This window comes from Brassica napus, chromosome C7 (assembly GCF_020379485.1).
Source record: "Brassica napus cultivar Da-Ae chromosome C7, Da-Ae, whole genome shotgun sequence".
Classification (NCBI taxonomy): Eukaryota; Viridiplantae; Streptophyta; class Magnoliopsida; order Brassicales; family Brassicaceae; genus Brassica; species Brassica napus.
This window is the reverse complement of record NC_063450.1, coordinates 3,171,234-3,190,229: the sequence shown is the minus strand read 5'-3', so window position 1 is coordinate 3,190,229 and position 18,996 is coordinate 3,171,234. Positions and strand designations below refer to the sequence as shown.

Below are 18,996 nucleotides of genomic sequence, written 5' to 3'. Positions count from 1 at the left end.
TTTGTGCCTTTTCAATATCAATCTTTGCATCAAGTTTAGACTAGGATGGCTAATCCGGTCATGCCATATAGTGTATAATTTCGTGGTGTATATCAACATGGTTACCACGTCTCTTGCCTCTCATCATACTGATATGTAGCATAGTTTTGATCAGTAGAGTACGTAGGTATAGTCTTGACCATTATCTCATAAGGTCTTATGCATTTTCTTTCTTAAATCTGAAGGAACTTGTTTCCTTTTGCCCATTTTTTCTATTTGGAAACCATTTTATTATAACTCAATGGGTCACACATTATTGGGTGTATATAATGCCTTTTAGGCTTTTAGGCAATGCCTTGGCCATAGTTTCTTACTAGGCTATTATACCGTACCATAATGCCCTTTAGGCAGTTTCTTTTATCAATCATTCACATTTTCAAGTAAGATCAGGCAAGATATAATAGTAATTAACTCAAATCAAATCTATTATTATATATAAAATCGTGAATGATAATTAGGTTTAAAGCAAAACACAAATCAAAGACTTAAAACAAATGTCGAGATCTTTCTTAGTTAATAGATAAGCCGGCCACACCATATGTTACATTGGACACGGCTGCCTTGGATTCCTCTTTATCTACTTCAGCTTTATTAGCTTCAGGATATCTCATCTCACTGCTTTTCCTTAGCAACTTATCATTCTCAATCACCAATAGGCATGAAAGCAGATCATTATAGGTGGTGAAACCTTTTCTCTATAGACATGTTGTAACAACAGATCTCTTGGATCGGCTGTGAGGAAGGTCTTTTCCAGTAAATCCTCCTCTGTTACCATTTCACCACATAATCTCATTTTGCAAACGATTTTGGACAAAGCAAAATGATATTCATCCACAGACTCAAATTCTTGGAATCTGAGACTCATCCATTAATGCATGACCTTTGGTAATAACACCATTGTATATCTGGACTTTAATTCTGTCCAAAGGTCACGAGGATTCTCAATATATAGGTACTGATTTCTCAGATCCTCAGTGAGACGATGGCGCATAATTGTTATGGCCCTATACGGGTCACTTTCAGTTGTGTAATTACCCTGAATGATACCCCTACTGAGTCCTCTTGATTTCAGGACAACTGAAGTGTTCGTTGCCCATTCTAGATAATTATCTCTAGAGAGATTTAGAATGGCATAATCCAAGGGCTCAAATCTCGGTATCTGAAATCATACTATCAATCAATTCATGATTTAGAATGCAACCAATTCAAATAATCAGTGCATATGATTTCATAAGTCTCTCGACCAAAGCAATTTATTACTCGACCATGGTGCGAGACAAGTTGAGAATGCAAGGTCTATTATGTGATGCTTAGGCCACACGGCCATTATATGATGCATTAAGCCACACGGCTCTCTTTAATCAATCAAGGGCACAAGGCCGCGAGTATAAATAATGCATCGGAATGATTAGGCCACACGGCCGTTCGGTATGGTTTATAACAAAGCCACACGGCCATACAATTCATATCCATTAGGGTTTACCAATTTCAAGGTTGGTAATATGTGGCTAGATTTTAGGGTTTTAGTTTAAACATTCAAACAATGCCTCACGGCCAATGGGTGCAATAGGTTTAACTCTTATGCATTTAGTTAACATGCAATTGCAATCCTTAGCCTGTTTGTTTCTATCAGTTCATGATGTAATCAAACAAACAAACCAATCGGCCAAGCAATGAAACAAATCACATGGCTATTTGGTTCAATTCAATATCATCCCTAGGATAAGATCTAAGTTCAATTTGCAATCAATCAGTAGTGATCAGGTTCAGATATTAATGCAACAAGGCCACACGGCCACATGATATGATCTAAAACAATTAACCTAGAATGTATCAAGGCCACACTGCCACAACTCCAAATTCGATTTCTAGGTTATTAGGGTTTCAGTTTAAACAAGATAAGCAATTCAGATTCAAGTTTAAAATAATCCTAATCATAGTTCTAGGCGATCAATCAAACACTCAAGTTTCAAATCAAAATTAAAACCAATTTTTCCAAATTAGGGTTTAGGGGATTTCGAAAACTTTGATCTTTGATCAAAGGGATTTGATTTGAGATTCAAAAACCTTTAAGGTTATGATTTTAATTGATCAATGGATCAATCTTGATTTAGTGTTTTGGGGATCACACTTATTCGAGCTCCGATTTACTCTTTAGGATTTGATCTATTATCCTATGGCTTTTATCTTAAAGATTAGATTTTAGGGTTTCAATCTTTACAAAACAACCAGATTCGATTAATGTTTTCAGAATTCGAATTACCTTTAGGTTTTGAAGATTGTAGAACCGGACCACCAAGAGAACCTCGAGCTGGACGGGACGCGAGCTGGAACAAGCTGGAACGGACGCGTGCTGAGGCACGAGCTAGAACGGGATGCGTCTGCTTCCTATCGGGTTTGCGAGCTGGTTGTGATGCGAGCAGGAAGCTGAGGTCGTCTAGGATCAGGAACACCTTAGGTCTAGAGCTGATCGGATGCTGACGAGCTGGGACGCGAGTAAGAACGGATTAGGGTTCGTCGGGTTCGGATTAGGGTTCCAAAGCAAATCGGCGCGCACTGTATTGGGGCGTGAGGGCGCATCTGTGGTCAGATCGACAAACGGTTTGCACTGAATGATTCGTCTTGGCAAGAGCTTCGATTTGATATATTGCTCGTCGTCTAGATCCTCACGGTTTGGAAGAACGATCTCTTTGAAGTTCCGAGGTAGATTCCTTTTGATTAGGGTTTTAGGGGTTTGGTTTTAGGCTCAGGGTGTTAGAGGTTATCGTGCTGATAACGTGTTGTAAAAAGAAGGTCTTAGGTCTGAATGTTTTAGGTCTGAATGTTTTTGTGTTTTATTAATGAATAAGAGATCCCTTTATATAAGGGTTACATAACAGATAAATGGAAATACATAAATGGAAAAATTACAAATCATAAACATATATGAAATAGCAAAACTAGAAGAATAGAAAGCTTCTAGCCGACTTTCCATCTCTCTCCGTGCCGCGGCCGCCACCTATCTCTTTAAAGTTTGGATCGGTTATGGACCGGACCGGTTATGAACCATGCCGGTTATGGACATCCACCAATGGATTTATAACAGTACTCTTATTAAATATATATATTTTGAAAATAAGCTTTTGATTTTATTTGCAAAGATTTCTTGATGAGCTAGAGTATTTCGAAACCCAATTGCACAAACCCATACGCCATCAAGTTAGTAAAGACTGTTCCGGAGACGACCAAACTCCAAAGCCAGAAACTTTTTTTTTTCTTTCCAAAAACTGTAATAAAAATTTGCTTGACGAGGAAGCAAAATCAAATCACAAGTAGAAGGAGAAAAATCGTGGGGATGACATCAAATTAGGGTTTTGAAACCTTCATTTTCTTTCGCGACGATACTATAGTCTCTCGAGAAGCGGTATAATACGGAAGATCCGAGTCGGGTTTCGCGATATTTCAATCGGATCCGATGGAGCCGCCTCCTCCCTCCGGATCCCAACCACCGCAGAAAGCTGTTCCCAGACTGGCTACAGTCGGATGGCGAACTATGTTGATCTTCAATCTCGGCCTTGCAGGTATTATTAGTTTACGTGCACAATGTGTTTGATGAAATGCCTAGCTGAGATATTTCTTTCAAAATCTTTATTTATGTATGAAGCAACATGACAATTTATTCTATAATTCATCATTTATTGAGTGGAATTTACTAGAATCCCCTTTTTAAAACGAACTCTGATAGAGTTTGATTTAGCATGCTTATTGTTTATATTCTTTAGCGATATGAAAAGACATTGAACTTAGTTAAAAGCAGTATCCTTGTGTTTTTTCAGCTAAAGGGTCACATTGAATAGAAGTTGCACATAGATTCTTGTTAAAATTTTGGCTTATGGACGTAATTTCATTGCACATTTTTATTGTATTGTGTTTTCTTTCCTTCTCTTGAAATGTTTAAGTGTAGTACCAATGTTTCTTTAGCATATTCTCATTAAACCCATCTCAATTGTATTTTGATTCATGCTGGCAATGTCTTAATATCCTCAATAGTATAACTTTTGAAGCTTGGCCTGAATCAAAAACGTGAAAACCATATTTGATGCATGTGCGTTATAAGCAGTTTGAATATGATTGAGCAGTCATGTTCTTCTTCCACTTCAGTGTTTGCTAATTTGATGATTTGTTTCTGCAGCTTTTATATTTGCGAAAAAAAGAGAAAGAGACATTGATGTGGGCGAAAAAATGGGAGTTAAAAAGGGTAGTAAAGGTGCGAAAAAGAGTGTTGTTAACACCGAGGTCGAGAAGAACGTTTCAGAAACTGACAAGGCTACGAAACCAGAAACTGCAGTACCGAAGAAGGAAGAAGCCAAACCGGTCCCTAAACCGGATCCTCTGTTTGAGTTTACAGATTCAGCAGCAGCTGATGAGTTGGTGTTTCAGGGTGGTGCAGCGACTGAGCCTGTACAGGTAGCAAGGAAACCGATTCCAGAAGATGAGCAAAGGGAGCTTTTCAAGTGGATCTTGGAAGAGAAAAGGAAGATTGAACCAAAAGACAGGAAAGAGAGGAAACAAATCGATGAAGAGAAAGCTGTCTTGAAACATTTCATTCGTGCAGAGAGGGTTCCAAAACTTCTCCCTGATGATTCTGTTGATTCTTCACTTCGTGATTGGGACAAATTCTTCTCCTCCAAGTAGAAGAGAGAAACATAAGACTAATATTACTTGTTTTACTTGTTGGTACACTCATTGCTTTTCTTACTACATTGATTCTGTTGACTCTAATCAACGAACAGTTCAAAAAAAAACAGCTTGAATGTGATCTCTTAACGAACTTTGGGTGTTATTTCTATTTTAAAATATATAGGAATTAAGAGTAATTTTCAATAAATAGAGGGACTAAATGCAAAAGAGGGAAATTATTTGATTAGGGTATAAATAGCGTAAAGAAAATTGAACTCGGTAGCTGAACTCATCATCTTCTTCACAGAAAAATCTTATTAGAATCAGGAGGAGGCAAAATGGATAGCACCGTAAACACTAAGAAGGTAAAGAGGAAGAACAAGGTTTGAATTGAGAATCCAAAACTTGCTCAATTTTCAATATGATTTTTCTCAAAATCAAAACCTAATAGATTGAATTTGGATGCTTGAAATTTGATAGAAGAAGGGAGAAGCGTCTTCTTCATACCATCGATGCAAAACAAGGGTTTGGCAGCCAGGTAATTCAGACTATTCTTAGCTAAAAAAGTTGATACTTTATTGACTTGTAGATATAATAATACATGTTGCATGATTAAGTTCTTGTCTTTTTTGTTAAATTGTGTATACGAATGTATTTGCAAAGGCATCATCTGAATCATAAAGATAAGACTTTTGAATGGTTTGGTGACTTTGATGAGTTTTTTTTCTTCGTTTCAGTTTTGATAATTTAGGTGATAAGTTGGGTCTGAACAGAACTGAGTTTCCTCACACATTGTATATGGTGGCTGGGACTCAGGTGAGTTTTGTATCTTTTATGTCTTCAAATGTGTTTTGGCTCTAGAATCTTGCGTTGAGTCCTGTGAATGGTTTTTTCCCCTCCCATATAGGCTGAGAAAGCACCTTGGAACTCCATAGGATTGTTTAAAATCAGCAACGTATCTGGTAAGAGACGTGATGTAGTACCCAAGACGCTAGTGAATGGTGATGGTGGTATGGAGGATGAGGATGATGAAGATGAGTACAGTGATAGCGATGAGGAAAGCGTAGATGGAGCTTCCTCTGTTCCTAATATTTAGGTAATGTTCACCTAGTTGATAGAGTCATCATGGTTAATGCTTTACCTCAAACAAAATTTGGGTATGCAGGTTCGCAGGGTTGCTCACCATGGATGTGTCAACCGCATACGTGCAATGCCTCAAAATCCTCATATCTGTGTCTCTTGGGCAGATTATGCCCATGTACAGGTATGATATTGTCCATATTATGTTTTTGTCTACTTGCTGTACATGTTTATATGTGTCTCTTATAAACTGGTTTATGGTTTTGTATTTGTGGGAAGGTGTGGGACATGAGTATTCATCTAAATGCTTAAGCAGAGTCAGAAACAGAAGGCAAAGATGGAACTTCACCGATTCTTAACCACGCACCCTTAGTTAACTTTTCTGGCCACAAAGACGAAGGCTATGCTATAGATTGGAGTCCTGCTACCGCTGGAAGGCTTCTTTCCGGTATACTTTTGTCTCAGAAATCTTAGCTATACTCAGCTTTTCAACATAGTCAGTGTGTATTTAATTCTTTTCTCAATGTTTTAGGTGACTGCATGAGTATGATTCATTTATGGGAGCCAGCTTCCGGTTCATGGACTGTTGATCCTATTCCGTTAGCCAGACACACCGCAAGTGTTGAAGATATACAAGTAAGACCGTTGCTTTGCAGCTAAATTGTGTGTTAACTGTTACTGTCTCCTTTTGGCTTAATATTATTTCCTCTGTTTATAGTGGAGTCCAAGTGAAGCCAAATGGGGAAGTCGCCTGGATTATCTTTCAAGGCACATAACGCAGATGTGAATGTCATCTCATGGAACAGGTTCTCTTTCCATTTTGATGTGTAACTTAAACTTTTTTTTGTTTTGTGTTACCTGCAAATTGCTCACTCGTTGGATTTCCTCTTTCATGAAGGCTGGCTAGTTGCATGTTGCGTCAGGGAGTGATGACGGGACGTTCTCTATCCATGATCTTAGAGTTATCAAGGTACTTTGAAGAAAGTAGGTTTTATATATATCAATATCTTAACAAGATTCTGATGTGATAAAATTTGAATCTTGAACTAGGATGGGGATAAAGATAAGGTAGCACATTTTGAGTATCATAAGCATCCTATCACGTCGATTGAGTGGAGTGCTCATGAATCCTCGACACTTGCAGTCTCTTCCGGAGATAACCAGCTCACGTAAGCCACAAAGCTTATACAGAAAACATTGATAATCCCCAAAAAAATCGATAACACTGTCTAATGTTTTTTTGGCTATTTGTTGAATCTGCAGGATATGGGATTTATCCTTAGAGAAGGATGAAGAAGAGGAAGCAGAGTTCAAAGCACAGACCAAGGAACAAGTCAACACACCTCAAGACTTGCCTCCTCAGCTACTCTTCGTTCACCAGGGGCAAAAGGACTTGAAGGAACTTCACTGGCACAACCAGATTCCAGGGATGATCGTCTCAACTGCGGCTGATGGTTTCAACATCTTGATGCGTTACAACATTCAAAACACACTTCCTGATCTCGCTGCCTGAAAAGATTAAGTCTTTTGTCATATGAAAACTGCTTAAATTTTTGTTTTCTTGATTGCAAGTTTCAAGAACTTTACTCTTTTACAATTCTCAAGGTTTCATATTCGGTTGTTTTGACTAAATGTCAAATGTAAATTTTGAAATGCATTCTCTTAGGCCTAGGCATTCAGATTCGGTAGATTCGGTTGATTTGTAGTACTATATGCTCATAAAATTTGAGATGATCATCCAAAAAAACTAAAGTGACAGCAAATTCTCTAAACACATTGTGAAAGTTGAAAATGAAATTTTAGTAATAGTTTTATCAATGAAAAAAAAAATTGAATATTTTCGTCCTTGGAAAAGACAATTGACATTCAAAAAATTAATCTTTTTTAAAAGTGAGATTTCAATTACGTTAAAATAAAATGAGAAGAGAAACACTGTTTTAGTAAAGGAAGCTTAGGTTGATGAGAAAATCCTTCTTCATTTGATTAATTATGAGAATGAGAATAAGAAGACAAGAAAACTTTGTATCTCTTGTTTGTGTACTTTTCCCTGTTTCAGTATTTAGATTTATGTAATTTTACATTTTAATAGAATCTTAAGAATCTACATATTAAATTTATCGGTTGAACATTAGTTACCATCTAAATTATTGCATAATGAATGTCTTTTATTTAAACATGTTTTGAATCTTTACCATCTAAATTATTGCATAATGAGTGTCTTTTATTTAAACATGTGTTGAATCTTTTTCATACTCGTGTAACAAAGTTGAAAACAATTTTGGTTTTCGGCAACAATTCTAATTGAAATATACATCCATTTTATAGTTGTTTTCATAGAATGTGTATAACTATGAACTTATAATTTCAACATTGAAGAGAAATCAGCAAAAGAAAATTTTAACTTATATATACATGCCAAATAATGTATTGAGTAGTTTTTGAACAGCATTAGTGCAATGATAAAATTAATTGTTTCAAACAATATTTTTCAATTTTATCATACACATTTAAGTTATTTGTCTATTTCGAACATGTATTTATGAAATGCTGGGATTTTTCAACGATCCACTGAAGGTTGGTTTGCTTTTATGATGATTCCAAAACACTTTAAACCCATTCCCTTAAATTTCGTGATGTTCTCCAAAGAAAAGCACCTCCTCAATCGTCATTATACCACCCCTCGATCTCGTTCTTCAAAGTCATGGTTAACTTTTTCCAAAAAAAATACGAGAGAATCAATCCAAGATTTGTCGACCATCGCCATGGCGGAACACAATCTTCAAAACGAAATTGTAGGTGAAGGAGATGAAGTGTTTGCTATCTTTCAGCGTCCAACAGAACACTGGATCGTCTACAATGATGTGGCTGCGTTATTCAATCAGCACTTCAATGGTACTCCTTTCAATTGGACATGTGTCCCCTTTTGTGGAAGGTTTGTTCGTGTATCTGGATACCAATTTTGTAGATCGGTATGATTGGATTCATGTGCAATAACATAGGAGGCTTAATGTAAATCCAAGAATTTAGGGCCCGACATCGGTTACACGTTTGCTGTGTTCGACACAGCAGAGGGTAGGTTCATGAGGAGAACACACCACCACGGATTGACCAGAAATGTAGCTATCGTTCACTACCGGGTTGTTCCACCTGCGGTTCTCGTCCGCCAAAGATGAAGCGGCGGAGGCGGAAGAAGTCGGTGAGGATCCTGTGGTGGAGGAAGATTTGGAAGTGGCTGAAGGAAGGGAAGTTGAAGGTTCAGAGTCAGAAGGTGAAATCTGAGTCTGAGGCTGATGATCGGGATAAACATCCCGACTACAACCCGTACCAACATGGCTTAGTCGCTTTGGCTAACTTTCTTTCAACTCCACATGCTGCTAGCGTGCAGGAACATGTATAAACTGCGTTAATTGATTCACTAGTGAAGATTTTCTGTAATTGAGTAATCACATTTTCTTTCTTTGCTTTCAGGTTCTTATCAGAAAAGTGATTGAACTACATGATAAATACATCGTCTATGAAATTGGCGCTCAGTGCTCTCAGTTCGTGAAGCGGAGGCTCTGTGAGAATCTTCTTAGGCATGGGAGGTTTCGTGAAGACGCTGCAAAGGCTTGTAACACGGCCTTCTTGAGCACGAACTCTCAGTTACATGTTGATGTGGTGGATGATAGTATGAGTTGGACAACGGCTATTATGGTTATGGTTAGAGGGAGGACGATCTACGTGGCGAATGCTGGTGACTCGAACGGGAGTTTTGGCTGAGAAGAGGGATGGTGATCTTGTGGCTGTTGATTTTTCTATTGACCAGACTCCATTTAGAGCTGATGAGCTTGAAAGGGTGAAGCTTTGTGGACTTAGAGTTCTTACTCTTGATCAGATTGAAAGTTTGAAGAATCCTGATGTTCAGTGTTAGGGTACTGAGGAGGATGATGATGGAGACCCTTTGACTCCGAGGCTTTGGGTTCCCAATGTGATGTATCCGGGAACTGCGTTTACGAGGAGTATTGGTGATTCTATTGCGGAGACGATTGGGGTTGTTGCTAATCTTGAGAATTAATGTTGTTGAGCTCAAGCCGGATAATCCTTTCTTCCAGAACCACACCCTCTTCCACAAGGTTTAGTGTGCTTTCTGCATACTTGTCATTCATCGATCTTGTTGTATGCATGTATGTATTTTTGTTTACTTTAAGTTTCTTCTATTGTAGGCTCTGAAAGAGGCATTTGAGATATTCTGTAACAAAACCGTCGCTGGAAGTTCAAGTGCAGAATTGCTTGCAGCATTATGCGCCAATATCCTTAAGAAGAGGGGTAGTGAGAAATGGGGTCCACAGCTGGACCAAGCAACCTACAAGAATCGCCAGCATCTATATCTCTCTGAACAAGTTGGTTTCTCACTCTTTCTTGTGTACCTTATTCGCTATAACATTTCAGAAAGTGGTCTCATGAGTTTATTTGTATATTTCTCATGAAATTTGTATTTTTGTCACCAGACTGATGGCAATGTGCCCAACACTCTTGTCATAGCCAATTGTGAAGTTGTTAAGCCAAGAGTCGCTGCAGCTGAGCACATATCTCAGGTAATTAGTGGCTCTTGTACCAATCTTTGTACTCGTTTCTGATCATGCTCTCCATCACAATGGATTTACTGTCGTAACTTGTATTTACTATCTATCTTGTGCAAATGTGTTTTCAGTTCAATGAAAAACACGTTCTCCATTTGTGAAGAAGTACAAGACCTCATCATTCACTCTGGAGAGGTATCAACATTCTTGGTCCTAGTTCTATTTGTTGCATAATTCATTGTATCTGCACCGCTATTTAACCAGTGCATGAATTTACTTGTTTAGCATTTTGTTGAGAGTACAACCCATGTTTTCATGTGTATTCATCACTAATTTGCAATCACAGGTTAACAGAATCAGGGAACTCTCGCAAAACAGTAAGATCATTTCTACTCACACCAATAGCCCTGATGTAAGCACTCCTTCTTCCATTTCGTTGTGGCCAAAGCAACTTGAAAAATGTCGGTTTCATGCCTCTTTGTTTGCTAGTCAAAGAGCATCCTTTGTTTTGGTTGTATTTTCAGTTTCAGTTATCTGAATACGATATGCTGATTCCAGGTTCTCATTTGGGTTGTCGATTTACACTAGAATGCGCCGGACCCTTGGACTATTGTCAGTGTTTCTGATGACTGTGAGAACTGGTGGAGGTGGAACATTGCAGGTAAACCCCTAAGTATCATTGTGTTAACTGTGTTACTGTCTCTTTTTGGCTTGATATTCTTTCCTTTGTTTCCAGTGGAGTCTAGCTGAAGCCAATTTAGTTTCCAAATGCAATAAACTTTAGCACCGGAAATTATGCTGCAAGCTAAACAAAATATCATCTCTAATGATATTCTCAATTCATTAGTCGACACATCCGCTTTTCGTTTTCATATGCTTTTGGTGTTCTATTTTTTCAACGAATTAGTGTTTTAATTTAAATGTCATGTTTGTGATCTTATGCAGGTCTAATAGAGACTGGGATGATGGCTACAATCAAAAGAGATTTTGTGACTTATATGTGAGAAACTTTTTTTTTTTTTGTTAGTTATTTGTTTGCCTAATTGTTTGCTTAATTTAATTGTGTTATCGTGTTAATGTAAATGTCATGTCTGTTAGTAACCACATTTACAAAGTGAATTGTGTCCGCTCACATAACAAGGAACAAGAAGAGGTTACAGCTTAACCAGAAAAAAGAAATTGAAAGGAGGGAAGAGATGTAGGGTTTTTTGCAAAATTGACGTACAACTCAAAGTCAAACACAAAACTAATTTTTTTTTTTTTTTTTGAAATTAGTTTTGCCCTATTCACCCCACAAGTTCATATAATTCACGAAAATACCATCAATTTTTTTTTTCTTCGAAAATGACATTTTTACTCTTTCACTCTCATCATCTTCAAGTAATTACAAAATTGCAATTGTCATCAATACCCTAACCACCAACCACCATGAACAACCAATTTGAAGCTCTTAATGCTCCCAAAATCGATTTACACTTCTTCTTTCTCCATTCTTATGAACTAAACATAACATCTCTCTCATTTTCTCTCCACATTAAGCTAAAAAAACCCAAGATTTTGATTCTACATTTTTTATGGTTCATAGAGTCAAAGAAGCTAACGATTCTGGGTGGGTCACTTTCGTTTGAGATTATGTGTTCTTGGAGAAGCCTTATGTGTGCTAAGGAAGTTATCTCATCAATTTAAGGTATGAAATCAAGTTTTTTCCAGATCTGTTCGTCCAGACGACTTACCTGCAGGTAAGTCGTCTGGCTATAGAAGATTTACCTGTAAGTCGTCTGGTCAATGCAGAGGTTATTTTTGCAATTGACTTTGAAATCTGTTTTCTGAGACGACTGAAAGTTAAGTCGTCTGATTTTGTTTGGTTACAAAAAAATTTCCAAAGAACCTAGACGACTTGCATTTTAGTCGTCATAGGTTAGTTTTGCATTTGACTGGATTATTTCAGAAGTTACACTTTCCTGGACGACTTACATTTCAGTCGTCTGGTGAAAATTGAAATATCAATATTTTATTAAAGCTAGACGACTTACAATTAAGTCGTCATAGGTTAGTTTTGCAATTGAAAAAAAAAACTTTAATATTTAATTATACCCAGACAACTTACAATTCAGTCGTCCGCCCGACGACTTACATGTAAGTCGTCCAGGATTTTATTCCGAGATTCTGGTCAAACCTCGTAAATCTTGGACGACTTACATGTAAGTCGTCAGACGGATGACTGAATTGTAAGTTGTCTATATATAATTAAATATTGAAGTTTTATTTTTCAATTGCAAAACTAACCTATGATGACTAAATTGTAAGTCGTCGAGTTTTAATAAATTATTGATATTTGAATTTTTCACCAGACGACTGAAATCTAAGTCGTCCACGAAAGTCAAACTTACTGAAATTTAAGTCGTCTACCTTTTTTGGAGTTTTTTTTTTAACCAAACAAAAGTAGACGACTTATTTTTCAGTCGTCCCACATAACATATTTCAAAGTCAATTGCAAAAATAACCTCTGGGTTGACCAGACGACTTATATTTTAGTTAACTGGAAGACTTAGATTGAAGTCGTCCGTGTCGACCTAAATGGACGACTTCTCTGGAAGTCTACTAGATGACCTTCGTGGATGTCGTATGCGTCAATGTTTAATAAACTTGCATTTTCTCTAAAACTATAAAGACTTTTTAACATTTTCTTGTTAATTCATGTTTATTAATGAATATTTGGGTTACTGGATGAAATTTATAACTTAATTGGTGATATTTATGAGGTTACCAACATTCACGTTAATTAAAGTTTCTAACTGATCCGAAAAGACTTCCGTGGAAGTCTTCTCCGCTAGTTTTTAAGTCTTCTACGCTAGTTTTTGAATAACTTGTATTTTTAAGAGTGATAATTAACTTCAAGATATGTAAAACTCATATTTTCAAAATATGTTATCTCCCTTAGTTTTACTAAATTTGACTAAGTTTTTCAACACAAACTTATAAAAAAATATGATATGCTTTGACTAGTTACTATTGTTTGTTTCCATCTCTTAAGTATTATTGTTATAGACACTAATGATGATTATTGTTATGAGTTGGAAAAAGGGTTAAAATGCTTCTTAAAATGTTGTATCAATATGAAGCTACAAACATTCTTGTTTATTAAGATGAGAAAAATGCCATTGAAATTTATTATTGCATATTAGAGATCCAAAGATAAGAAAAATGCTATTGAATTCTATTATTTCATTGATTTTTAAATGTGTAAATACATTGCTAGCACATGTATTACATCTTGTGAAACATTATTACTGATTTTACAAAAAATTCATAACTAAAAGAGTAGACATGCAATTCACAAAACATACCACAAACAAAAATATTATAGATCATTCATCTACAAAGACAAGCTTGGACTCCACTTGATATGGAAGAAGACTTTGTCAGAAGATTTCCAGGAAGTCCAGACAACTTCTAAAAAGTCCAGACGACTTAAGTCCAGACGACTTCTAAAAAGTCCAGACGACTTCCAGGAAGTCCAGACGACTTTCAGGAAGTCCAGATGACTGAAATGGAAGTCGTCTGGAAGACTGAAATGGAAGTCGTCTAATGCATTATATTTTAGACGACTAACATGTAAGTCATCCCAGAAGTCTTCCAGATCTGAAAAACCTCCATATCAAATCCAGATCTGAAAAACCTGCATATCCAAAAACGTTCAAATGGCTTAAAAACAGAAAAAAATGAATGGAAGATTAGATAAATCTACCTTTATAGAACACACAAAAATACATATCTAAAATTAATAGATCTACCTTTTAATGAGTGGAAGATAAGTACCATCTGATTAAAAACCTGCAAAAAAGTTAGATTAGTAAGAAAGACATGAGACAAAACTGAAAAGTTCATATAAAGTTTGGTGTTTTCAAGTCAAAGAGATTAGAGTGGGTTTGGAGAATTTTAGTTTGGGAAAAAAGTAAGAACTTTATACAACAAGAAGTTACCAAATGAAGAAAAATCAGACATAAAAACTTATCAAAATGCTCAGATCTATTATGAAAGGGAGACTTCGTCAGAAGACTTCCATGAAGTCCAGACGAATGAAATGGAAGTCGTCTGGAATACTTCTTGGAAGTCGTCTAATGCATTATATTTTAGACGACTAACATGTAAGTTGTCCCAAAAGTCTTCCAGATCTGAAAAACATGCATATCAAATCCAGATTTGAAAAACCTGCATATCCAAAAATGTTTAAATGACTTATAAACAGAGAAAATGAGTGGAAAAGTAGATAAATCTACCTTTATAGAACACACAAAAATACATATATAAAATTAATAGATCTATCTTTAAATGAATGGAAAATGAGTACCATCTGATTAAAAACCTACAAAAAAAAGATAGATTATTAAGAAAGAGATGAGACAAAACTGAAAATTTCATATAAAGTTTGGTGTTTTCAAGTCAAAAAGATTAGAGAGAAGTTGAGGAGTTTAGAATGATGAGAATTGCATTTTTGTTGCAGCCATTTGAGAGGAGGAGAGACAATGTGTAAATTTTTCTTTATATAGGGAGACACAAAATCCAATTAGGTTAAATATTTTTGATTCAGACGACTTATTGTAAGTCGTCCAGAAGACTTTAGTATTTTTAGGGGGAAATTAAAATATTTTTGGCGGGAAATTAAAATAGAAGACTTAAGTCGTCAGGTTTAAATTATTTAAGCGGGAAAATAATTTAAAAAAAAAAAATTAGGCGGGAATATTTGGACGACTTACATGTAAATCGTCTGTTTTAATTTCTTCACCAAACGACTGAAATGTAAGTCATCTAGACCGTAAACATAACCCCTAAACTTAATTAACTAACTAAACACTTCATAAAATCAAATTAAACTTCAAAAGTGTTTACTATACACAAAAATAAACACGTATATGTAAAAAATTAATTTTTCAAAAAAACATTCAAGCTTTCCAAAATCTAACCCTAAGAATATATACAATACTACAACATATGTTGCCAAACCCTAGACCAAAGAATATCATGATTCACTACCTACACTCATCTATGTTGAAAACAATTCAATTTTGTTATATTTTAATTTATATCACTTAAAACTGTTTATAATTACATGATTTTAATTTTTCGCTTATCAAAATATTTTTTAAAAAATGTATAAATTATTTTTAAGATCAGCTACACCAGAAGATTTACTTTGAAGTCGTCTAGACGACTTCCAACATTTCAGACGACTCAGACGACTTACTAGAGCTATATTCATAAAAATGACTTTTGTTTTTTTGTTTGGTCACAAGGGGTTGGGATTTAATTTCACAAGACTTTTAGTTTAATTTTGCATTTGATTCAAGTTTGGGTATAGGTTCGGGATTAAAACCAAGCTGTGAGTTAATTTTGGTAAATTCCCGAGAGATGTAAGTGATCTCATAATGAAATTAAGTTTTTTCATCGATACAATGAATTAGATTGTTATATCCTCAATAATTTTCAGGTAACTTTAATATTTTTCATATTTCATGGGTTTTTTTTGTTAGTATAACGTTTTCTGTCTTTTGACCAAAAAAAAAAAAAAAAAAAAACGTTTTCTGTCTTTGATTCGTGCTTTGGGATTTCACAGGTTTATCTGGATCAAACCAATGAAGAGATATGGCCGAAAATTGTCTTTATCGGAGTTTTGAGGTTTCTTATCTTTTTGCATCGAGTTTTATCATAGCTAACTATAATTTTTTTTCTTTCGTCTGCTATTTTCTCTGCTTTATTTCAGCTTTAGGTATGCATTTATCTGGACAAAATATTATTTTGGACATTTAAAAATTGCACCGTTTTCATTAACAGATAAAACGAAAGTATATATGTAATTTATTCTTTCCAGATTTTCTTGCTATATTATCTACTTTTTAATATTTTTAATAAAAATTAAAGGTAAGCAAATCTAACTGTTAAAAATCATACTTTATATTAATTGAGAAGTTATTTTACTAATTTTTGTTGGCGTGTCGATCATAAAGAAACTTTTACAAAATTGTTATAATTTGATTGGTCAATGATTTTTAATTTTTAATTATTTTAACTATATCTAAAAAGAAAAAGTAAATCTGTAACTAATTAATATCACTTGCCAAATAATTTACATAATATTACAAAAAATGATTTATGTTAATTAATTGTTGAAATTATAGAAAAAAAATAAGTTGATCAATTTTTATAGTTATAAAATTCATAAAATAAAAAATGATAAACACTTTATATAAATCAATTTAATGATTTTATATTCTTATTTAAAAGTATTATATTTTATATTAATTATCATAATAATTATAACATCTTCTAAAGGTCATATTATATGCTTTGTAAATCATCTATAACAATATTTATAAAATTATTTATCTTGGCTTATTGTATATTTGAAGTTATTATAAGAGTTTGCAAATCATCTATAAAAGCTTATAAATTAATTTATAAAATCTATTTAAAATCAAAGCTATATATCATACTATATATTAATTGAAAAGTCACTTTGCTTATGTGTCGAACATTTATGAAACCTTTTTTTTTGTCAACAAACAAAGCAGACTCATGCAGACTCTGCGAACCACCCCGGTAGCTCTGCATCCATATGGACGACAAACGACAGTTGCTTTCTTGCACTGCGTGCGAGACTGTCCGCCTTTAAGTTCTGTGTCCGTGGTATATGAATGATCTCTAAAATTGATTGGAAAATAATTTTTAATTTGTATTTATTTTTATTTATTTTATTTAGATTTAAAAGTAAAAAATAATTATATAAACAGTTAATGTCACTTGCCAAACAATCTACATAATATTACAAAATATTATTTATAGTAACTAATTGTTAAAACTATAGAAATAGTAATAATGTTTGAAATTTTTTTATATATTTATAAACTAATTATTTTATATATGGTAACAAATACAAGGCCTTATTTAAGAATATAAAATAATCATATCGTTTTTAATAAATTATCATAATAACTATAACATCTTCTAAAGTTATATGCATTATAAATCATCTATAAAAACAGTTATAAAATTATTTATCTTGGCTTATTGTATAAATTTTTTTTTTATTGTGACCTTATTTTACTATCATAATAACTATTAATGTATAATAAAATTCATAAATGCTTTATCAATCATTTATAAAAATTATTAATAGATTTATAAAATTATTAATATTGGCTTATCATATGTTTTAAATTATGATAAGAGGTTTTAGGTCATTTATACAAACAAATAAATAAATTAATAAAATCTATTTTAAATTTTCATTTTATATTTAATGAAAAATTACTTAATTATTATTTTTTCTTAGATGTCGATCATATAAAGAGTTTGAGAAAAAATTATTATAATTCGATTTGTTAGTGAATTTTCAATTTTTAAATATTTTATGAATAAGAAAATCAGTTCTAGAACCAGTTTTATCATTATCCAAACGATCTAAATATATTGCACAAAATAATTTATGGTAACTAAATATGTGATTTATAATATGTATATATATATATATATATATATATATATATAATGCTTCACTTTTTAGCAATCAAGTATTTCTAAATTATATAAAATATTTCAAAAGTTTCAGGATTATATACCTTCAAAACTTAATTAATTTTATTAAAAACTGAATCATGAATATTATATATAACTAATTTCAGTACAATTATCAATACAAAATATCAAAAATATTTAAAATAGTCATATTTATTTCTTTTTTTAAAACAATTATTCTTAGAAAAACTTTAACAAAACACATAATAATAAAAATATATTTTAATTCAAAAAATTATAGTAAATATACTGTTACAAAATATTCAAACCCCCGAAATCGCGGACAACCACCTACTGGTTTTAAATGCAAAAAATATTGTTAGAACTAATTTCCAAAATTTATTCAACATAGATATTTAATACTTAATGATCTATAGATTTTGTAGCATATTCTATTTCCGGTTTGAAACTAACCTCACAATAAATAGTCGTAAAATATTCTACAGATCGACAATATCTTCATTTTAAATGTAGTTTTCCAAAAATTGAAATAACGGTAGAATAATTCTCTTAAATATATTCTAATCTTAAAAGTACTAGATCTTTTTTCCGCGTTACGCGCAGATAGTTTACTTGGAAACTTTGTCAAGTACTGAATAATATTCATGCATGATGTAAAATGTAAAGAACTTATAAGCTGATAAAAGAAATTAAGCTGAAAGTATTGTATTTTTTAGCTTGAGTTGAGGGTAGTATTTGGCTTTATCATTAAAATTTTATGAAGTTCTAATTGATATTATTGATATTTTTATCGAAGTAGAAACTTGTTCAATAGATGAATACCAGTTTTTCTAAAAAAAAATTTAAAAAAATAATCTACATTATCAGTTTCATTGATTACAATTTTAAATTCAGTGTGATACATGTATCGATATAGTTTATGTTTATGTATTGATCTGAATGTTGGTTCTAACATAACTGCAGTAATACGGGTTCGAAGAACTCGAAGAACCATTAGCGGCATATTAGCCAATGTAGGGAGTACATGTTAGAATACATAGAGTTCAATCACAGTAATCAAGAAATAACTCTAACATTTGATTTTATAACAAAGAATAGGCACCAAAGCGACGATATAATGAACGTA

The 18,996-nt window shown here is 33.6% G+C and overlaps 1 protein-coding gene, 1 long non-coding RNA gene and 1 pseudogene across 8 annotated transcripts; all 3 read left to right on the top strand.

Moving 5' to 3' along the window:
* The first annotated feature begins 3,175 nt into the window (after window positions 1-3,175).
* BNAC07G01660D lies at window positions 3,176-4,849 on the top strand. The gene is made up of 2 exons (XM_013814527.3): window positions 3,176-3,599; window positions 4,211-4,849. Exons 1-2 carry the CDS (start codon window positions 3,494-3,496, stop codon window positions 4,711-4,713), a joined length of 609 nt encoding a protein of 202 aa, XP_013669981.1. The 5' UTR covers window positions 3,176-3,493; the 3' UTR covers window positions 4,714-4,849.
* A 361-nt stretch (window positions 4,850-5,210) lies between these two features.
* On the top strand, window positions 5,211-7,541 carry LOC106373251 (annotated as a pseudogene).
* A 760-nt stretch (window positions 7,542-8,301) lies between these two features.
* On the top strand, window positions 8,302-11,553 carry LOC106376213. Of its 7 annotated transcripts, none has more exons than XR_002661698.2 (9): window positions 8,302-9,169; window positions 9,247-9,890; window positions 9,981-10,157; window positions 10,266-10,352; window positions 10,469-10,532; window positions 10,684-10,749; window positions 10,896-10,998; window positions 11,074-11,337; window positions 11,436-11,553. It is a non-coding gene; the product is annotated as an uncharacterized LOC106376213 (long non-coding RNA). The 7 variants fall into 7 exon arrangements; XR_002661699.2 differs by having other exon boundaries at window positions 8,308-9,169; window positions 11,283-11,337; XR_007326177.1 differs by having other exon boundaries at window positions 8,305-9,169; window positions 10,684-10,798; window positions 11,283-11,502.
* Window positions 11,554-18,996: the final 7,443 nt, after the last annotated feature.